Source organism: Salmo salar, chromosome 01, assembly GCF_965601325.2.
Source record: "Salmo salar chromosome 01, fSalSal1, whole genome shotgun sequence".
In the NCBI taxonomy this organism is placed as follows: Eukaryota; Metazoa; Chordata; class Actinopteri; order Salmoniformes; family Salmonidae; genus Salmo; species Salmo salar.
Window position 1 is genome coordinate 104,077,390 of NC_138291.1, and position 22,450 is coordinate 104,099,839.

General features: G+C 43.5%; 1 protein-coding gene across 4 annotated transcripts in view; it reads right to left on the reverse strand.

Moving 5' to 3' along the window:
* fam135a (family with sequence similarity 135 member A) overlaps window positions 1-22,450 on the reverse strand; it is a 54,426-nt gene that overhangs the window by 21,113 nt on the left and 10,863 nt on the right. For all 4 annotated transcript variants that reach the window (XM_045687075.2, XM_045687074.2, XM_082978522.1 and 1 more), the window contains exons 3-8: window positions 22,233-22,312; window positions 10,929-11,068; window positions 7,257-7,327; window positions 6,598-6,771; window positions 6,218-6,344; window positions 1,472-1,625 (exon numbers count right to left, since the gene is read on the reverse strand). In XM_045687075.2, the coding sequence (XP_045543031.2) occupies window positions 1,472-1,625; window positions 6,218-6,344; window positions 6,598-6,771; window positions 7,257-7,327; window positions 10,929-11,068; window positions 22,233-22,312 (746 nt within the window). The remainder of the gene's footprint in view (window positions 1-1,471; window positions 1,626-6,217; window positions 6,345-6,597; window positions 6,772-7,256; window positions 7,328-10,928; window positions 11,069-22,232; window positions 22,313-22,450) is intronic.

Genomic DNA, 22,450 nt, shown 5'->3' on the forward strand with positions numbered 1-22,450 from the left:
CCAGACCACAGCTAGTTGTAGGGAGGAGAGTTGATGTTGTGACTGTGATTAACAGTCTGTGAAGGACCACAGCTAGTTGTAGGGAGGAGAGTTGATGTTGTGACTGTGACTAACAGTCTGAAGGACCATAGCTAGTTGTAGGGAGGAGAGTTGATGTTGTGACTGTGACTAACAGTCTGTGAAGGACCACAGCTAGTTGTAGGGAGGAGAGTTGATGTTGTGACTGTGATTAACAGTCTGTGAAGGACCACAGCTAGTTGTAGGGAGGAGAGTTGATGTTGTGACTGTGACTAACAGTCTGAAGGACCACAGCTAGTTGTAGGGAGGAGAGTTGATGGTGTTAAGTTATACATGTAGCTGGTTTGACTTGTTCAGGTGTTTTAAAGGGACAGTACGAGATTCTGGCAATGATACCCTTTATCTACTTCCCAAGAGTCAGATGAACTTGTGGATACCATTTTTCTGCCTCTGTTAACCATCTAGAACTTCCATTATATACTGAATGCAGAGACATGAAAATGGAATCAACGAGTTCATCCGACTCTGGGGAAGTAGAAAACGGCTTCAAGGCCCAAATCTTGCACTATATCCCTTTAAGAACATCTGAACATCTAAAACCAACTACAACAATGTTGTACTGTCCCTTTAAACTTCAGGACATAAGAGGCACATCAATGACAGAGCCTACTGTCTATATCCCAATACCTTCTTACAGTGCAGGGCAAGAGTGTTCACTAGGCTACAAAGTGAAGGGTCAGAATAAGCTAAAAGCTCAGTTGTATCACATCAGTTCCAGATAGTGGTGAATAGGATTAGAGATGTGGCCCACCACCAGGACACTACCGCAGGAAGTCAGCACTCCAAAGGTGAGCAAGTGAACTACTACCATCAAGTTCCTTCTAGAACGGCTAAAATGACTCTTTTTTTGTAGGGGGCAGGGAGCAAATGATGACATGCAAATACTATGATAAACAGCACAGCCAGTTCATGAAGACAAATGTAAAATACATCATACTCATTCTAGATAGACATTCTAAAAAGCAAAAGAGAGAAGAGCACAACATTAAACAAGAGCGATATAACAGTAAAGTCTGGTAGCAGGCTAGATGTTTGTGTTTCTGGATCATGTTGGGGTGTAATACAGAGCTGAATCTCCAGTAATTCTCTCACTGGGTATCAGAGCTCTGTAAATCTAATTCATCAACTCAAACCCTGCAGTCAAATCAAACAGCAGGTCCAGCGTTGTAATGTCAACACCAAAACTGAGGTAATAAATGGACTATGCAGGAATGACCCAGTCTGTCAGCGCCACAGATCCATTACATCTGTGGCGCATCAACATCCTGGAGTTTCTTTCCATTTCAGTTGACACTGTTTTTCTCCATGCAGCCACCTGGCAATGTGATGGGTGTGTGACTGACTGTTTCTAGTGTCAGAGAGCCGGTGTTACCATGGTGTAGTGTAGGCCTACCTAGCTCCATGCGGTGTGAGGAGGGCAGGTCCTTGCTGACAGAGGTGAAGTAACCAAACAGGCCCTGGTAGGCCAGCAGTAGGCTGGCACAGAGACTGTGGTGAAGGCTGAATGCATGCTGCAGACATTGGTCTGACACCAGGAATGTTCTGCCCTGAAGGGAGGGAGACACACAGGGTGTTAATAACAGGTCATAACAGGCTATAACATGTCGCAGATGCTGTGACACACACACAGTTAAGACAAGGTTACAGTGAAGAGAATGGAGTCCTCATTGCACTCCTTTATGGTTTACTAAGTAATGGCTGCTTTCTTAACGTCAATCGATTGTTCCCCTTTTATCCTATTGATACTATTATGCTGCTTTGCCTATGCCAAGATCTTTCTAATAGGCCAAGATCTTTCTAATAGGCCATGTTCTTTCTAATATGCCAAGATCTTTATAAAATGGGCCAAGATCGTTCTAATATGCCAAGATCTTTATAAAATGGGCCAAGATCGTTCTAATAGGCCAAGATCTTTATAAATGGTTCAAGATCTTTATAAATGGGCCAAGATCTTTATAAATGGGCCAAGATATTCTAATAGGCCAAGATCTTTATAAATGGGCCAAGATCTTTATAAATGGGCCAAGATCTTTATAATAGGCCAAGATCTTTCTAATAGGCCAAAATATTTATAAATGGGCAGAGATATTTCTAAATGGGCCAAGATCTTTATAAATGGGCCAAGATATTTCTAATAGGCCAAGATCTTTCTAATAGGCCAAGCTCTTTCTAAATAGGCCAAACTCTTTCTAAATAGGCCAAGATCTTTCTAAATAGGCCAAGATCTTTCTAATAGGCCAAGATATTTCTAAATGGGCCAAGATATTTCTAATAGAATTAACTGGCTTGGTAAATCCATCCATTTTCTACAAGCAGCAGAAGCACACTAGGCTAGGTAACTTTCATATCTGGAGAAATCCCCAAATACATCACTCAAAGACCAGCATCTCATCAGGCCTGTCATTTGGCAAAATTTTACATTTTAAATATGCAGCTAGAACGTGATATGAATCATATAACCTTATCCCTTCCATTTACTACCTGGAATTAATATGAATCATATAACCTTATCCCTTCCATTTACTGCCTGGAATCAATATGAATCATATAACCTTATCCCTTCCATTTACTGCCTGGAATCAATATGAATCATATAACCTTATCCCTTCCATTTACTGCCTGGAATCAATATGAATCATATAACCTTATCCCTTCCATTTACTGCCTGGAATCAATATGAATCATATAACCTTATCCCTTCCATTTCTGCCTGGAATCAATATGCATCATATAAACTTATCCCTTCCATTTACTGCCTGCAATGAATATGATGTGAAATAACCTGTATGGTACCACTGACTGGATAGCCATTACTAAGGAGGATGGCTGTTATGAAACCAGGAGAAGAGGTCGATGGATTTCACTGCTTTCTGAGCTGTGGTGTGTGTGTGTTCTGAGCTGTCCCATTAGGTCTGGCTACATGTATCTTTGGTGGGGACTGAGCATTGTCTCTAGCATTCCACTTCAGTGAGCATGTTGCATTCAGGCATCAACCCAATCTGTGTGTGTGTGTGTGTGTGTGTGGGGGGGCTAGCTATTAACTACCCTTCTACATGTCGGTGTTATTACAAACCAGTTACTCCTAGACCTCCAGCTAAATCCAACATCTCTCTTTAATGGCTTCTAGTAGAGCTTCTTCTTCCCCATCTCATCAGTCAATAACCTCTCCTACCACAACTTGTTTCCTTCTGCCCTGTACCTCACAGTCTTCATAAAGTACAGCTTGTCCCTGGCAGCAGAACACTCATTACTAGCAGCTTGTCCCTGGCAGCAGAACACTCATTACTAGCAGCTTGTCCCTGGCTGCAGAACACTCATTACTAGCAGCTTGTCCCTGGCTGCAGAACACTCATTACTAGCAGCTTGTCCCTGGCTGCAGAACACTCATTACTAGCAGCTTGTCCCTGGCAGCAGAACACTCATTACTAGCAGCTTGTCCCTGGCTGCAGAACACTCATTACTAGCAGCTTGTCCCTGGCTGCAGAACACTCATTACTAGCAGCTTGTCCCTGGCTGCAGAACACTCATTACTAGCAGCTTGTCGCTGGCTGCAGAACACTCATTACTAGCAGCTTGTCCCTGGCTGCAGAACACTCATTACTAGCAGCTTGTCCCTGGCTGCAGAACACTCATTACTAGCAGCTTGTCCCTGGCTGCAGAACACTCATTACTAGCAGCTTGTCCCTGGCTGCAGAACACTCATTACTAGCAGCTTGTCCCTGGCTGCGGAACACTCATTACTAGCAGCTTGTCCCTGGCTGCAGAACACTCATTACTAGCAGCTTGTCCCTGGAAGCAGAACACTCATTACTAGCAGCTTGTCCCTGGCTGCAGAACACTCATTACTAGCAGCTTGTCCCTGGCTGCGGAACACTCATTACTAGCAGCTTGTCCCTGGCTGCAGAACACTCATTACTAGCAGCTTGTCCCTGGAAGAAGAACACTCATTACTAGCAGCTTGTCCCTGGAAGAAGAACACTCATTACTAGCAGCTTGTCCCTGGAAGCAGAACACTCATTACTAGCAGCTTGTCCCTGGAAGCAGAACACTCATTACTAGCAGCTTGTCCCTGGCTGCAGAACACTCATTACTAGCAGCTTGTCGCTGGCTGCAGAACACTCATTACTAGCAGCTTGTCGCTGGCTGCAGAACACTCATTACTAGCAGCTTGTCCCTGGCTGCAGAACACTCATTACTAGCAGCTTGTCCCTGGCTGCAGAACACTCATTACTAGCAGCTTGTCCCTGGCTGCAGAACACTCATTACTAGCAGCTTGTCCCTGGCTGCGGAACACTCATTACTAGCAGCTTGTCCCTGGCTGCAGAACACTCATTACTAGCAGCTTGTCCCTGGCTGCAGAACACTCATTACTAGCAGCTTGTCCCTGGCTGCGGAACACTCATTACTAGCAGCTTGTCCCTGGCTGCAGAACACTCATTACTAGCAGCTTGTCCCTGGCTGCAGAACACTCATTACTAGCAGCTTGTCCCTGGAAGAAGAACACTCATTACTAGCAGCTTGTCCCTGGAAGCAGAACACTCATTACTAGCAGCTTGTCCCTGGAAGCAGAACACTCATTCCTATAGAAGTCATTACTAGCAGAAAAAGGGTAAAAAAAATACATAACTTTCGGACATCATGGTTGGAAGATTCCCGGAATTAGGAGGGGAATAAGTATGAAATCTGTGAATCCTCCAACAGGATTTCTGGATGAAGGTGTACTAGACGGGTCGATTGTTTGGTTGATATGCTGTTGGTCAACAGATTTCTTTAGATATTTTTTCATGGCACACGAGACAGCTGTCTGATTCCTGCCTGTCTCAGTGGACTAATCCGTTGGAGGCAGCAGTGATGGCACAGTCCATCACTCTAAGACAGGCATCGGCAATGTAAGGCACGCGTGCCGAGAGGGTGTTTGCTTTGGTACCTCAAGCCATTTGATAGAATGGAGAAAATAAGCGAAATTGCATTGGTTTTCCATAAATGTCTTGTGCTTTGGACCCGACACCGTTTATGAGAGTATTCCTTAGGCCTACAGTACAGTATGTGTGAAGATAATGCTTTGGGTATCCTTTAAAATGTTGAGTTAAGAAGGTGAGTGTGGCTTAGATGGACAAGACTCGTCTCTCTTCAGAATGTGTCTTCTCCGGCCAATTCATTGTTTCATATTAACTGTGTGAATGGTTTGTCCTTTGATTGTTAACTTCTATCAATTCCCCATTACACCAGTAGTACATTTACCTTTCATTCTCATCATATCTCATTACCTACGTTTGTTTTGTTAGGGCCATTTCTGTAATAGATTCAACATGTTATTATTCGGCCTACAGTCAGGGAAGAAGAGCTACTGGAACCATTAGTGAGAGATGACTGATTTATCTGGAGGTCTAGGAGTAATTGGTTTGGAATGACCATTCTCATTGTCAGTGAACACGTTGTTTGCAGAGCTCACAACCTATGCTACACTCGTGGGAAACACGTTTTGGTTTATTTCATTCCATTTAAGAGTTTGGTTAATTTATTCATTGTATTATGTTTGGAGCGCACCTGATAATATTGTGTAAGGATGCGCATCTGATTATCCATAGAAGTAGACCTAGGCTTCCTGGCCTGTGTGCAAATGTGGAAATGTAGAAATATGGCCATTTGGGGAAGTCTGATAGTATCTGTGATGGTCTTACCTCACCACCACTAATGAGCTGTGGAGCTTATCAAAGTGTTTATTTCTTTACCTCAAACAACAAGTCAACAAAGTATGTTTTTACACCCACTGAGAATGACAATAGTTCCTGAATGTATTTGAAAAATCTTTCCAGCTTTCTCCCTTCGATAAAAGGGAAAATATCATGGTCTGATCCAGTGGAAACGCCATAGCAGGAGCGGCAGGAGGAGGGTCAGGAAAATGTATTTTTCATTTGGTTATGCTGATCTCTGGCTCCCTCAAGTAATTTGTGCATCTTAATTATTGAATCACAGTGCCCTTAAAGTATCAGACAAGCTCAGTACATACAGTTGATTTTATTAAAACACATAGGGTGTGTCTATATATGGAAAAATACATGTTTTAGAACAGACAACTCTCAGTCGACCAACATTTTGTTTTAGAGGAAGACAGCCCTGAGGCCTAACCTATACTTACATCAACAGACAGCTGTTTGACATAGCTGGTTCCAAACACCACATTCTCCAGGGCCGGGATGACAGAGTCTTTACTCTGCTGGGGGGCGTTGCGGTTCAGCCATGTACTCTTCACTAGCCGGGGGAAACTACAACAGACAAACAGCCAGTAAGGAATCAGGCCTTACTGGTGAACAGCTTTCAGTTCTACTGCACTGAAGACAAAGTCTGAACTGGAGGTTGGAGGAATATAGTGTACATTTACATTTAAGTCATTTAGCAGACGCTCTTATCCAGACAGACTTACAGGATCTATGCTTATTTATTGAAGTGATGATATATCCAAGTCAGTCTGAAGTCACACCCTATTCCCTATACAGTGTGTGTGTGTGTGTGTGTTACCTGATGAGGGGTTGGTGCAGGGCAACCAGGGATGCGTGGACGGCCATAGAGACGACAGACAGGTGGAAGTAGTCGAACATGATATTGATGTGTTGGTGGATGCCTCGGTTCAGGCTAAAGTGCAAGCGGAGCGAACGACTGCTGATGTTCTGCAGGGAGCTGAGCTCCTCGGGCCTAGTGGGAAACAACATATCTGCTGGAGAAACTCAAATCATACAATAGAAACATGTATTCATATAGAAACATAAAGAATATAAACAACTGTGTGCAATGTTTCCATCTAAAGTATTGGAAAATCTACTTGAAATGCACTGCTGCACACTCCCTTGGTATAAACAGACACCATCAGACGTGTCTAAAACGTGCCGGCAGACAGGGTTTGTTAAGGACACCATAGCAGAGGTTCAAAAACACAATCTTTATCTAAAAATAGCCAGATCTGGGTTAAAATACTACTTGAAGAATTTAAAAAAACTTAATCTGGGCTTGACTGAGCTTGCCTGGTGTATTAGTTGCAAACCTGCAACCCCCATCCATCCGTCTTTCTGGGCAGGCTAAAGAAAATACTAAAAGTACAGTATCTAAGATTTCAAATGGTGTTTGAACACAGGTTTGGTAACAGCATGAGAAGCACAGTGTTCGGCCATGGTGAAACGTACGAGAAGTCTCCATCTGTGAAGTATAACTCCAGAGAGAGCTGGAAGTCCATGTCATTGAGGGATTCTTCTACCTGAAGAGGGATAGAAACAGACAGGGGAAACAATCATTTCAGAGGGGGAAAAAACTGAGTGAGTGATAGTGAAAGTGAGCCTATTTCCCATCGACAGAGGAACTGATTTCCACCATGACAACAACCCAAGAGCACCATTCACTAGCGTACTATGTAGTATGAAGCAATGTGCAGTACTGGGCATGCATTCTTAGTAGTATGTACTACATAGTATGAAGCAATGTGCAGTACTGGGCAGGCATTCTTAGTAGTATGTACTACATAGTATGAAGCAATGTGCAGTACTGGGCATGCATTCTTAGTAGTATGTACTACATAGTATGAAGCAATGTGCAGTACTGGGCAGGCATTCTTAGTAGTATGTACTACATAGTATGAAGCAATGTGCAGTACTGGGCATGCATTCTTAGTAGTATGTACTACATAGTATGAAGCAATGTGCAGTACTGGGCAGGCATTCTTAGTAGTATGTACTACATAGTATGAAGCAATGTGCAGTACTGGGCATGCATTCTTAGTAGTATGTACTACATAGTATGAAGCAAGCAATGTGCAGTACTGGGCATGCATTCTTAGTAGTACGTACTATGTAGTATGAAGCAATGTGCAGTACTGGGCATGCATTCTTAGTAGTACATTAGTATGAATGGATAGAAATCAGAGGAAACCCTTCAGAGAGGAAAAAACATATCTAGAGTCTCTTCCTATATCCATACCATCATACCACGTCTCTCTTCCTATATCCATACCATCACACCACGTCTCTCTTCCTATATCCATACCATCATACCACGTCTCTCTTCCTATATCCATACCATCATACCACGTCTCTCTTCCTATATCCATACCATCACACCACGTCTCTCTTCCTATATCCATACCATCATACCACGTCTCTCTTCCTATATCCATACCATCATACCACGTCTCTCTTCCTATATCCATACCATCACACCACGTCTCTCTTCCTATATCCATACCATCATACCACGTCTCTCTTCCTATATCCATACTATCATACCGCGTCTCTCTTCCTATATCCATACCATCACACCGCGTCTCTCTTCCTATATCCATACCATCATACCACGTCTCTCTTCCTATATCCATACCATCATACCACGTCTCTCTTCCTATATCCATACCATCACACCACGTCTCTCTTCCTATATCCATACCATCACACCACGTCTCTCTTCCTATATCCATACCATTATACCACGTCTCTCTTCCTATATGCATACCATCATACCGCGTCTCTCTTCCTATATCCATACCATCATACCGCGTCTCTCTTCCTATATCCATACCATCACACCGCGTCTCTCTTCCTATATCCATACCATCATACCACGTCTCTCTTCCTATATCCATACCATCATACCGCGTCTCTCTTCCTATATCCATACCATCATACCGCGTCTCTCTTCCTATATCCATACCATCACACCGCGTCTCTCTTCCTATATGCATACCATCATACCACGTCTCTCTTCCTATATCCATACCATCATACCGCGTCTCTCTTCCTATATCCATACCATCATACCACGTCTCTCTTCCTATATCCATACCATCATACCACGTCTCTCTTCCTATATCCATACCATCATACCACGTCTCTCTTCCTATATCCATACCATCACACCGCGTCTCTCTTCCTATATCCATACCATCACACCGCGTCTCTCTTCCTATATCCATACCATCATACCACGTCTCTCTTCCTATATCCATACCATCATACCACGTCTCTCTTCCTATATCCATACCATCACACCGCGTCTCTCTTCCTATATCCATACCATCATACCACGTCTCTCTTCCTATATCCATACCATCATACCACGTCTCTCTTCCTATATCCATACCATCATACCACGTCTCTCTTCCTATATCCATACCATCATACCACGTCTCTCTTCCTATATCCATACCATCATACCACGTCTCTCTTCCTATATCCATACCATCATACCACGTCTCTCTTCCTATATCCATACCATCATACCACGTCTCTCTTCCTATATCCATACCATCACACCACGTCTCTCTTCCTATATCCATACCATCACACCACGTCTCTCTTCCTATATCCATACCATCACACCACGTCTCTCTTCCTATATCCATACCATCATACCACGTCTCTCTTCCTATATCCATACCATCATACCACGTCTCTCTTCCTATATCCATACCATCACACCACGTCTCTCTTCCTATATCCATACCATCACACCACGTCTCTCTTCCTATATCCATACCATCACACCACGTCTCTCTTCCTATATCCATACCATTATACCGCGTCTCTCTTCCTATATCCATACCATCACACCGCGTCTCTCTTCCTATATCCATACCATCACACCGCGTCTCTCTTCCTATATCCATACCATCACACCACGTCTCTCTTCCTATATCCATACCATTATACCACGTCTCTCTTCCTATATCCATACCATCATACCACGTCTCTCTTCCTATATCCATACCATCATACCACGTCTCTCTTCCTATATCCATACCATCATACCACGTCTCTCTTCCTATATCCATACCATCATACCGCGTCTCTCTTCCTATATCCATACCATCATACCACGTCTCTCTTCCTATATCCATACCATCATACCACGTATTTATTTTATAACATGCTATTGTGAACAATATCCATGTGAGATATTAGGCTAAATTGTCTACATTATAGCTAAATAGCCTGCAGTGCAACTCAAACACACTCAGTATGAAGCAATGTATTGGGCATTGTAAGTAGTATGCTACTGTGGACATTTGAACACAGGCTAGCCAGAGCCTCAGTGAAAGTGAGCATATTGTCCTCTATAGCAGAACTGATTCTAACCAGCACAATGACAACTTGGTCATTGGTCAAGGTCTCAGCCTACAGTCTAGCTTCCTCGTCTCAGCCTACAGTCTAGCTTCCTCGTCTCAGCCTACAGTCTAGCTTCCTCGTCTCAGCCTACAGTCTAGCTTCCTCGTCTCAGCCTACAGTCTAGCTTCCTCGTCTCAGCCTACAGTCTAGCATCCTCGTCTCAGCCTACAGTCTAGCTTCCTCGTCTCAGCCTACAGTCTAGCTTCCTCGTCTCAGCCTACAGTCTAGCTTCCTCGTCTCAGCCTACAGTCTAGCTTCCTCGTCTCAGCCTACAGTCTAGCTTCTTCGTCTCAGCCTACAGTCTAGCTTCCTCGTCTTAGCCTACAGTCTAGCTTCCTCGTCTCAGCCTACAGTCTAGCTTCCTCGTCTCAGCCTACAGTCTAGCTTCCTCGTCTCAGCCTACAGTCTAGCTTCCTCGTCTCAGCCTACAGTCTAGCTTCCTCGTCTTAGCCTACAGTCTAGCTTCCTCGTCTCAGCTTACAGTCTGGCTTCCTCGTCCCAGCCTACAGTCTAGCTTCCTCGTCTCAGCCTACAGTCTAGCTTCCTCGTCCCAGCCTACAGTCTAGCTTCCTCGTTCCAGCCTACAGTCTAGCTTCCTCGTCTCAGCCTACAGTCTAGCTTCCTCGTCTCAGCCTAAAGTCTAGCTTCCTCGTCTCAGCCTAAAGTCTAGCTTCCTCATCTCAGCCTACAGTCTAGCTTCCTTACCTTCTTCTCATCCAGCAGCATCATGATTTTGAACACCAGCACATCATTGACAACCACCTCCTCGTTCTTATAGAGGATCTGGAAGGTCTTGCTGCAGATGACGTCATCGACCACAGCTGCAGGGAAGGCCAGATCAGAACCTGTAATGAGAAGATATTTGTTTGAATGCAGAAAACGTACATCAATACACACTACTAGGTACCGGTGAGAAGTTGGCCAGTTATCTTCCTATGAACAGCTTACGGTACATGTTCCCTCTAGCAGACATCCAGGATGTCAGCTGTGACCTGGCAGCAGTCTGAGGCATGTCCTGGCAGCATAGACACAGCAAACAGACGCAGTCAGTCTGTTGGTTGTTTTTACACATGGCTGATGGCTTACAAGCCTGACTAACCATTTCCTATCCTTTCTAGGTCATTAACGGCACTACAGAACCTGCAACTATGAGATCAGCCGTGGAGGAACTAACAGCACTATAGAACCTGCAACTATGTGATCAGCTGTGGAGGAACTAACAGCACTATAGAACCTGCAACTATGTGATCAGCTGTGGAGGAACTAACAGCACTATAGAACCTGCAACTATGTGATCAGCTGTGGAGGAACTAACAGCACTATAGAACCTGCAACTATGAGATCAGCTGTGGAGGAACTAACAGCACTATAGAACCTGCAACTATGTGATCAGCTGTGGAGGAACTAACAGCACTATAGAACCTGCAACTATGAGATCAGCTGTGGAGGAACTAACAGCACTATAGAACCTGCAACTATGTGATCAGCTGTGGAGGAACTAACAGCACTATAGAACCTGCAACTATGTGATCAGCTGTGGAGGAACTAACAGCACTATAGAACCTGCAACTATGTGATCAGCTGTGGAGGAACTAACAGCACTATAGAACCTGCAACTATGTGATCAGCTGTGGAGGAACTAACAGCACTATAGAACCTGCAACTATGTGATCAGCTGTGGAGGAACTAACAGCACTATAGAACCTGCAACTATGTGATCAGCTGTGGAGGAACTAACAGCACTATAGAACCTGCAACTATGAGATCAGCTGTGGAGGAACTAACAGCACTATAGAACCTGCAACTATGTGATCAGCTGTGGAGGGAAAGACCAGTGAAGAACAGGACTCCACCAACCCAGGATGGAAAACACCATACTGCAAGAGGAAAATAGAATACAAGCTAATGGAACAGCTTTCTGCTGAAAATGAACATGAAAATGAAACAACCCAATTTTGGGGAATTTGCCTTTTTCACCACTTAAAGTATAACACCAACTCTAGTCAATTGGGTGTACTACCAATGTCAGAGAGACCTGGCTGGCAAGAGACCAGAGACAAGGCCTCCTATTAATGGGCCACTTAGAAATGCCAGGGTTGAGGTGAGGAGGAAGAACCAATCACATTCAGCTAAAGCCCTTAGCCTCTCACTGACTCCTATCAGGCTCAGAGCAGAAAACACTGGAGCATCCTGCAATCATATCAGGCTCAGAGCAGAAAACACTGGAGCATCCTGCAATCTCATCCTCATTTGTCCCCTCTTAATCCTCATTGTGACAGGAGGATTGGTTGTTGGGGGACAGAATGCAGCGTATTGTGAGGCTGGAGTGGAGGAAGCGAAGGCATTCCTCTCAGTGCCGACCAGGGCAGGGATGAGCTGTGACTGCTCCAGGCTGCCAGGACTCAGAAAAGAGCTGGGAACAAGGCTGGTTTTGTGAGATCAACCAGTCCTGCCACTCTGCCAGCTCCAAAGCAACAACAAAACCCAAAAGGAGGAGTAGACCAAATCCACATTCATCTGAAGGGCTTCCCTCAATGTCTTTCAACCAAGAGTATCACTGTCAGTTCCAATGGATATTCAACTAACACATTGGAACTGTAGGTGAATAGCATCTTTCACATTAAAATAGCAGCTTCACCATTCTGGAACGCCTAAAATCAGACCAGACGATTTAGAGAACTTCATATCATATTTACCATCTGTCAGCTTGGTGCCCTTTGAGATAACCTCTCTGACAAATGAATCAACCACACAGCCTAGCTTTTATAGGTGGTCACGTACACTAGAAAATAGTATCAAGGACCCAGTTCCTTAATGTCCAGCCTAATCATTCCCTTCATAGTAAAATATGTTGAAGGAGAACCAAGAACTTAAACAAAACCCTCCCAAATGATGAACAATATGTAACCTGCTACACTCGCAATCCAAAAACACTACATCTCTGTTAATGAAGCATAACGAATGGTTATAAAGCATATGGCACCACTTGGACTCGGATCATAATTCCATCTTGCTCTCACATCGCTACAAACAGAACGTTACATCTGAAAAACCTTGGATAAAGTATGTGAAACAAACAAAAAGATTGAGGAACTGAATGGGACCATCGCTGCCGACTACACACAGCGTGTTCTGAATGGGACCATCGCTGCCGACTACACACAGCGTGTTCTGAATGGGACCATCGCTGCCGACTACACACAGCGTGTTCTGAATGGGACCATCGCTGCCGACTACACACAGCGTGTTCTGAATGGGACCATCGCTGCCGACTACACACAGCGTGTTCTGAATGGGACCATCGCTGCCGACTACACACAGCGTGTTCTGAATGGGACCATCGCTGCCGACTACACACAGCGTGTTCTGAATGGGACCATCGCTGCCGACTACACACAGCGTGTTCTGAATGGGACCATCGCTGCCGACTACACACAGCGTGTTCTGAATGGGACCATCGCTGCCGACTACACACAGCGTGTTCTGAATGGGACCATCGCTGCCGACTACACACAGCGTGTTCTGAATGGGACCATCGCTGCCGACTACACACAGCGTGTTCTGAATGGGACCATCGCTGCCGACTACACACAGCGTGTTCTGAATGGGACCATCGCTGCCGACTACACACAGCGTGTTCTGAATGGGACCATCGCTGCCGACTACACACAGCGTGTTCTGAATGGGACCATCGCTGCCGACTACACACAGCGTGTTCTGAATGGGACCATCGCTGCCGACTACACACAGCGTGTTCTGAATGGGACCATCGCTGCCGACTACACACAGCGTGTTCTGAATGGGACCATCGCTGCCGACTACACACAGCGTGTTCTGAATGGGACCATCGCTGCCGACTACACACAGCGTGTTCTGAATGGGACCATCGCTGCCGACTACACACAGCGTGTTCTGAATGGGACCATCGCTGCCGACTACACACAGCGTGTTCTGAATGGGACCATCGCTGCCGACTACACACAGCGTGTTCTGAATGGGACCATCGCTGCCGACTACACACAGCGTGTTCTGAATGGGACCATCGCTGCCGACTACACACAGCGTGTTCTGAATGGGACCATCGCTGCCGACTACACACAGCGTGTTCTGAATGGGACCATCGCTGCCGACTACACACAGCGTGTTCTGAATGGGACCATCGCTGCCGACTACACACAGTGTGTTCTGAATGGGACCATCGCTGCTGACTACACACAGTGTGTTCTGAATGGGACCATCGCTGACTACACACAGTGTGTTCTGAATGGGACATTGCTGACTACACACAGTGTGTTCTGAATGGGACCATTGCTGACTACATAAATTGTGTTCTGAATGGGACCATTGCTGACTACATAAATTGTGTTCTGAATGGGACCATTACTGACTACATAAATTGTGTTCTGAATGGGACCATTACTGACTACATACAGTGTGTTCTGAATGGGACCATTACTGACTACATAAATTGTGTTCTGAATGGGACCATTACTGACTACATACAGTGTGTTCTGAATGGGACCATTACTGACTACATACAGTGTGTTCTGAATGGGACCATTACTGTTCGCTGTCTGACCCTTTGGGTGAATAAATGTTACTGACTGTGTTCTGAAAGTATTCAGACACCCTTGACATTTTCTACATGTTGTTACGTTACAGCCTTATTCTAAAATTGATTTAAAAAAATAATCTACACACAATACCCCATAATGACAAAGTGAAAACAGGTTTTTAGAAATGTTTGCAAGCCCCCCCCCCCCAAAAAAACTAACAGAAATACCTTATTTACATAAGTATTCAGACCCTTTGCTATGAGACTCGAAATTGAGCTCAGGTGCATCCTGTTTCCATTGATCATCCTTGAGGATGTTTCTACAACTTGATTGGAGTCCACCTGTTGTAAATTCAATTGATTGGACATGATTTGGAAAGCCACACAGCTGTCTATATAAAAGGTCCCACAGTTGACATTGCATGTCAGAGGAAAAACCAAGCCATGAGGTCCAAGGAATTGTCCGTACAGATCCGAGACAGGATTGTGTTGAGGTACAGATCTGGGAAAGGGTATCAAACAATGTCTGCAGCAATCGGGGGAGAAAGGCTTTGGTCAGGTAAGTGACCAAGAACACAATGGTAACTCTGACAGAGCTCCAGAGTTCCTCTGACCTGAATGCCAAGCGTCAAGTCTGGAGGAAACCTGGCACCATCCCTACAGTGAAGTATGGTGGTGGCAGCATCATGCTGTGGGGATGTTTTTCAGCAGCAGGGACTGAGAGACTAGTCAGGATCAAGGGAAAGATGAATGGAGCAAAGTACAGAGATCATTGATGAAAACATGTTCCAGAGTGCTCAGGACTTCAGACTGGGGCGAAGGTTCACCTTCCAACAGGACAATGACCCTAAGCACACAGCCAAGACAACGGAGGAGTGGCTTCGGGACAAGTCTCTGAATGTCCTTGAGTGGCCCAGCCAGAGCCCGGACTTGAAACCGATCGAACATCTCTGGAGTAGATGTCGACTGATTAAGATTTTTCAACGCCGATACCGATTATTGGAGGGCCCAAAAAAAGCAGCTGCCGATTAATCGCCCAATTTATTTATTTGTAATAATGACAATTACAACAATACTGAATGAACACTTATTTTAACTTAATATAATACATCAATAAAATCTATTTAGCCTCAAATAAATAATGAAACATGTTCAATTTGGTTTAAATAATGCAAAAACAAAGTGTTGGAGAAGAAAGTAAAAGTGCAATATGTGCCATGTAAGAAAGCTAACATTTAAGTTCCTTGCTCAGAACATGAGAACATATGAAAGCTGGTGGTTCCTTTTAACATGAGTCTTCAATATTCCCAGGTAAGAAGTTTTAGGTTGTAGTTATTATAGGAATTATAGGACTATTTCTCTCTATACCATTTGTATTTCATATACCTTTGACTATTGGATGTTCTTATAGGCACTTTAGTATTGCCAGTGTAACAGTATAGCTTCCGTCCCTCTCCTAGCTCCTACCTGGGCTCGAACCAGGAACACATCGACAACAGCCACCCTCGAAGCAGCGTTACCCATGAGGGGCAAGGGGAACAACTACTCCATGTCTCAGAGCGAGTGATGTTTGAAACGCTATTAGCGCGCACCCGCTAACTAGCTAGCCATTTCACATCGGGTTCACCAGCCTAATCTTGGGAGTTGATAGGCTTGAAGTCATAAACAGTGCAATGCTTGAAGCACAGCGAAGAGCTGCTGGCAAAACGCACGAAAGTGCTGCTTGAATGAATGCTTACGAGCCTGCTGCTGCCTACCACCGCTCAGTCAGACTGCTCTATCAAATCATAGACTTAATTATAATACAATAAACACACTGAAATACGAGCCTTAGGTCATTAATATGGTCGAATCCGGAAATTATCATCTCGAAAACAAAACGTTTATTCTTTCAGTGAAATACGGAACTGGTCCGTATTTTATCTAACGGGTGGCATCCCTAAGTCTAAATATTCCTGTTACATTGCACAACCTTCAATGTTATGTCATAATTACGTACAATTCTGGCAAATTAGTTCGCAACGAGCCAGGCGGCCCAAACTGTTGCATATACCCTAACTCTGCGTGCAATGAACGCAAGAGAAGTGACACAATTTCACCTGGTTAATATTGCCTGCTAACCTGGATTTCTTTTAGCTAAATATGCAGGTTTAAAAATATATACTTTGTGTATTGATTTTAAGAAAGGCATTGATGTTTATGGTTAGGTACAGTCGTGCAACGATTGTGCTTTTTTCGCAAACGCGCTTTTGTTAAATCATCCCCCGTTTGGCGAAGTCGGCTGTCTTTGTTAGGAAGAAATAGTCTTCACACAGTTCGCAACGAGCCAGGCGGCCCAAACTGCTGCATATACCCTGACTCTGTTTGCAAGAGAAGTGACACATTTTCCCTAGTTAAAAGAGATTCATGTTAGCAGGCAATATTAACTAAATATGCAGGTTTAAAAATATATACTTGTGTATTGATTTTAAGAAAGGCATTGATGTTTATGGTTAGGTACACGTTGGAGCAACGTGTACCTAAGCGATTATATGCAACGCAGGACAGGCTAGATAAACTAGTAATATCATCAACCATGTGTAGTTAACTAGTGATTATGATTGATTGATTGTTTTTTATAAGATAAGTTTAATGCTAGCTAGCAACTTACCTTGGCTTCTTACTGCGTTCGCGTAACAGGCAGGCTTCTCGTGGAGTGCAATGTAAAGCAGGTGGTTAGAGCGTTGGACTAGTTAACCGTAAGGTTGCAAGATTGAATCCCCGAGCTGACAAGGTAAAAATCTGTCGTTCTGCCCCTGAACAAGGCAGTTAACCCACCGTTCCTAGGCCATCATTGAAAATAAGAATGCGTTCTTAACTGACTTGCCTAGTTAAATAAAGGTGTAAAAAAAAATATATATATATATATATATATATATTCGGCCAAATCAGCGTCCAAAAATACCGATTTCCGATTGTTATGAAAACTTGAAATCGGCCCTAATTAAATCGGCCATTCCGATTAATCGGTCGACCTCTACTCTGGAGAGACCTGAAAATAGCTGTGCAGCGACGCTTCCCATCCAACCTGACAGAGCTTGAGAGAATCTTCAGAGAAGAATGGGAGAAACTCCCCAAATACAGGTGTGCTGAGCTTATAGCGTCATACCCAAGAAGACTTGAGGCTGTAACCACTGCCAAAGGTACTTCAACAAAGTACTGAGTGTTAGGTTCTAAATGAACTGAGTAAAAACTCATGGATGATTTTTAAAGATCAAACCAAGTTTATTCACCCAAAGGGTCAGACAGCGAACAGACAATGTTCCCACCAGCACAAGTATATACACCCCAATTTGGGTGAAGTCTCCTCCTTCCCTCTAAAATATGATATCTTTATTGCTAGGCAGGAAGTTAAGTGATGCAGGTAAATAAACTGTTCCTTCTCCCTTAATGTGAGCTGACCTCAGCACCCCATTCCACATCTCTCCACCCTTATCAGTGACCAAAACCATGTGATTGCCTTTCCTTTACTCAGTACATTCCAAGCCTCTGGCTCATATCCACCCTTAATTGACCCCACCATATACATTCCTCCTACAGATACCCATTCACTTCTGGTGTAGAAACCAGACTGTGGCCCTCCTCCTTTCCATAGGATACCTGATGATTAACAATATTTCAAGTTTAGAAGTCAGAACCCATTATGAGTAAAGGGTCTGAATACTTATGTAAATGAGATGCAAAAATGTCATCCATTTTAGAATAAGGATGTAAGAAAATGAGGAAAAAGTCAAGGTGTGGATACAACTCTGATGAAATCCATTCAAAGACATTAAACAACAGATAAAAAAACAACAACTTGGATTACTAACTCAAAATGGAAAACATACTTGAAAATAACAATACATGGGAGGCATGGGAATGTCTAACCAAACGATGGGTATGGAGAAGAACACCTTGGCAGCACTACCACTTACTGATAACAATCTAGCCAATCACCTGAACCACTGCTTTGCCATATTTAAAACAACGGACAGGATTTCTGTAAATTACTTACCCCTCCAAAATGACAGTCCCAGAATCATCTCTGAAAAGGTTGTCTTTCAGGTCTTCTCCAAACTCAAACCTCAGAAAGCAAAAGGCTGTGATGGTCTAAGTGGGATGTTATCAGGGAGTGTAAATGGCTGTGTAACATGTACAGAATACTTTTTCAAATGTCATTAGACAGCAGCAGAACCGCCCAAATCTGGCTGAAACTATTGTGCCCATTCACATCTGCTGGTCATCCCATCTGCTTGACCTCTGTGATAATCTAATGTTTGGACCCCATTGTCCTGGGACACCTTCTCCTGCACACAGAGAGCCTCTGGACTCGTTCCAGATGCCATATAAACCAGGCCGTGGAACTGAAGATACACTGGCCTTCCTCCTTCATAAAATCTACATGATCTGGATAAACCATGTTCATATGCCACAATACTTTTTGTAGATTTCTTTATCTGCCTTGGACACATTACATCCTGATATTCTGGTGAACAAACGTGCGACCATGGACATCAACACACGTCTCATCAACGGGATCAGGTGCTCTCACCAGTCGGGTCAGAAGAGTGAGGTTCAGTGTGAATACATCAGAACCCACTAACCACCAATAGAAGGGGATCCCAGAGCAGTGTCCTTTTGCTGGTTCGGTTCACCCTCTACACTAACGTTTGCACCCAAATAACACCAGAAGGTGGAACAGTAAAGTATGCAGATGATACAGCAAGCGTTTAATAGAGGTGTCCGGGACGACTACAGGACAGAAATAAGGAAAACACATTCTTAAATGAGGGAAAACAAAGGAAATGACAAACCTCAGAAATATAAAAGATGATACCGGGCCCATCCACATCGACTTAAAATAGAATCAGTTGAGCAATACAAATATCTTGGAACTATAATTGACTCAAAACTCTCCTGGACTCAAACACGACAGATAAACAAGGGACAACAAGGACTGTATTTATCAGAAATATCAGGTGAACAAAATAAAAACAACCACATTGTGTTTCCAAGCCTGGTACAAACAGCTATCCATCTGTAATAAAAACAACCACATTGTGTTTCCAAGCCTGGTACAAACAGCTATCCATCTGTAATAAAAACAACCACATTGTGTTTCCAAGCCTGGTACAAACAGCTATCCATCTGTAATAAAAACAACCACATTGTGTTTCCAAGCCTGGTACAAACAGCTATCCATCTGTAATAAAAACAACCACATTGTGTTTCCAAGCCTGGTACAAACAGCTATCCATCTGTAATAAAAACAACCACATTGTGTTACCAAGCCTGGTACAAACAGCTATCCATCTGTAATAAAAACAACCACATTGTGTTTCCAAGCCTGGTACAAACAGCTATCCATCTGTAATAAAAACAACCACATTGTGTTTCCAAGCCTGGTACAAACAGCTATCCATCTGTAATAAAAACAACCACATTGTGTTACCAAGCCTGGTACAAACAGCTATCCATCTGTAATAAAAACAACCACATTGTGTTTCCAAGCCTGGTACAAACAGCTATCCATCTGTAATAAAAACAACCACATTGTGTTTCCAAGCCTGGTACAAACAGCTATCCATCTGTAATAAAAACAACCACATTGTGTTTCCAAGCCTGGTACAAACAGCTATCCATCTGTAATAAAAACAACCACATTGTGTTTCCAAGCCTGGTACAAACAGCTATCCATCTGTAATAAAAACAACCACATTGTGTTTCCAAGCCTGGTACAAACAGCTATCCATCTGTAATAAAAACAACCACATTGTGTTACCAAGCCTGGTACAAACAGCTATCCATCTGTAATAAAAACAACCACATTGTGTTTCCAAGCCTGGTACAAACAGCTATCCATCTGTAATAAAAACAACCATATTGTGTTTCCAAGCCTGGTACAAACAGCTATCCATCTGTAATAAAAACAACCACATTGTGTTTCCAAGCCTGGTACAAACAGCTATCCATCTGTAATAAAAACAACCACATTGTGTTTCCAAGCCTGGTACAAACAGCTATCCATCTGTAATAAAAACAACCACATTGTGTTTCCAAGCCTGGTACAAACAGCTATCCATCTGTAATAAAAACAACCACATTGTGTTTCCAAGCCTGGTACAAACAGCTATCCATCTGTAATAAAAACAACCACATTGTGTTACCAAGCCTGGTACAAACAGCTATCCATCTGTAATAAAAACAACCACATTGTGTTTCCAAGCCTGGTACAAACAGCTATCCATCTGTAATAAAAACAACCACATTGTGTTACCAAGCCTGGTACAAACAGCTATCCATCTGTAATAAAAACAACCACATTGTGTTTCCAAGCCTGGTACAAACAGCTATCCATCTGTAATAAAAACAACCACATTGTGTTTCCAAGCCTGGTACAAACAGCTATCCATCTGTAATAAAAACAACCACATTGTGTTTCCAAGCCTGGTACAAACAGCTATCCATCTGTAATAAAAACAACCACATTGTGTTTCCAAGCCTGGTACAAACAGCTATCCATCTGTAATAAAAACAACCACATTGTGTTTCCAAGCCTGGTACAAACAGCTATCCATCTGTAATAAAAACAACCACATTGTGTTTCCAAGCCTGGTACAAACAGCTATCCATCTGTAATAAAAACAACCACATTGTGTTTCCAAGCCTGGTACAAACAGCTATCCATCTGTAATAAAAACAACCACATTGTGTTTCCAAGCCTGGTACAAACAGCTATCCATCTGTAATAAAAACAACCACATTGTGTTTCCAAGCCTGGTACAAACAGCTATCCATCTGTAATAAAAACAACCACATTGTGTTTCCAAGCCTGGTACAAACAGCTATCCATCTGTAATAAAAACAACCACATTGTGTTTCCAAGCCTGGTACAAACAGCTATCCATCTGTAATAAAAACAACCACATTGTGTTACCAAGCCTGGTACAAACAGCTATCCATCTGTAATAAAAACAACCACATTGTGTTTCCAAGCCTGGTACAAACAGCTATCCATCTGTAATAAAAACAGCTGCAAAAGAAGTGGAGTTAATCTGAAGAACATGGAAGCGCTGTTCTTGGAGAGAGTAGTGAGGGCAGGAGTGAGAATTGCCACTGACCTGACACACCCACTCAACCAGGAGCACAGCTCCTACCATCAGGCCACAGATACTGACTCCATCTTTACAAACCCCCAGAGCCCAGAAATCAGCAATTCCCACCAGTATAAGTCAACTGAATAAACAACTAACCCCTACTGTGCTGTGATGTGGTTTGAGATGCAAGACAAATTTCCTGAAAACAGATACACAAATTATTATTATTAATAATACAAAAGAAGGCGATTTCTTTATGGTTGAAACACACAACTAAAGCATTTTAGCGAGAGAGAGCGAGAGAGAGAGAGAAAACGAGTGTGTGTGTTAACAGACCTGGTGGGTGGAGTAGACTGGCCTCTACTTTGTGAGGGACTCGTGGTGGCACTTTCATACTGGCACGGATCTGGTAGAACCTGGGAGACAAACGAACAGTTAGCAATGAAAACAACAGGGAGGACATAGTGTTCAGAGGTCAGCCCTACCAGGACTGGAACCCAGGCTCTTGCAGCTGTCAGTCCAACATCTTGATGAGGCAGGTAGACACGGCATGT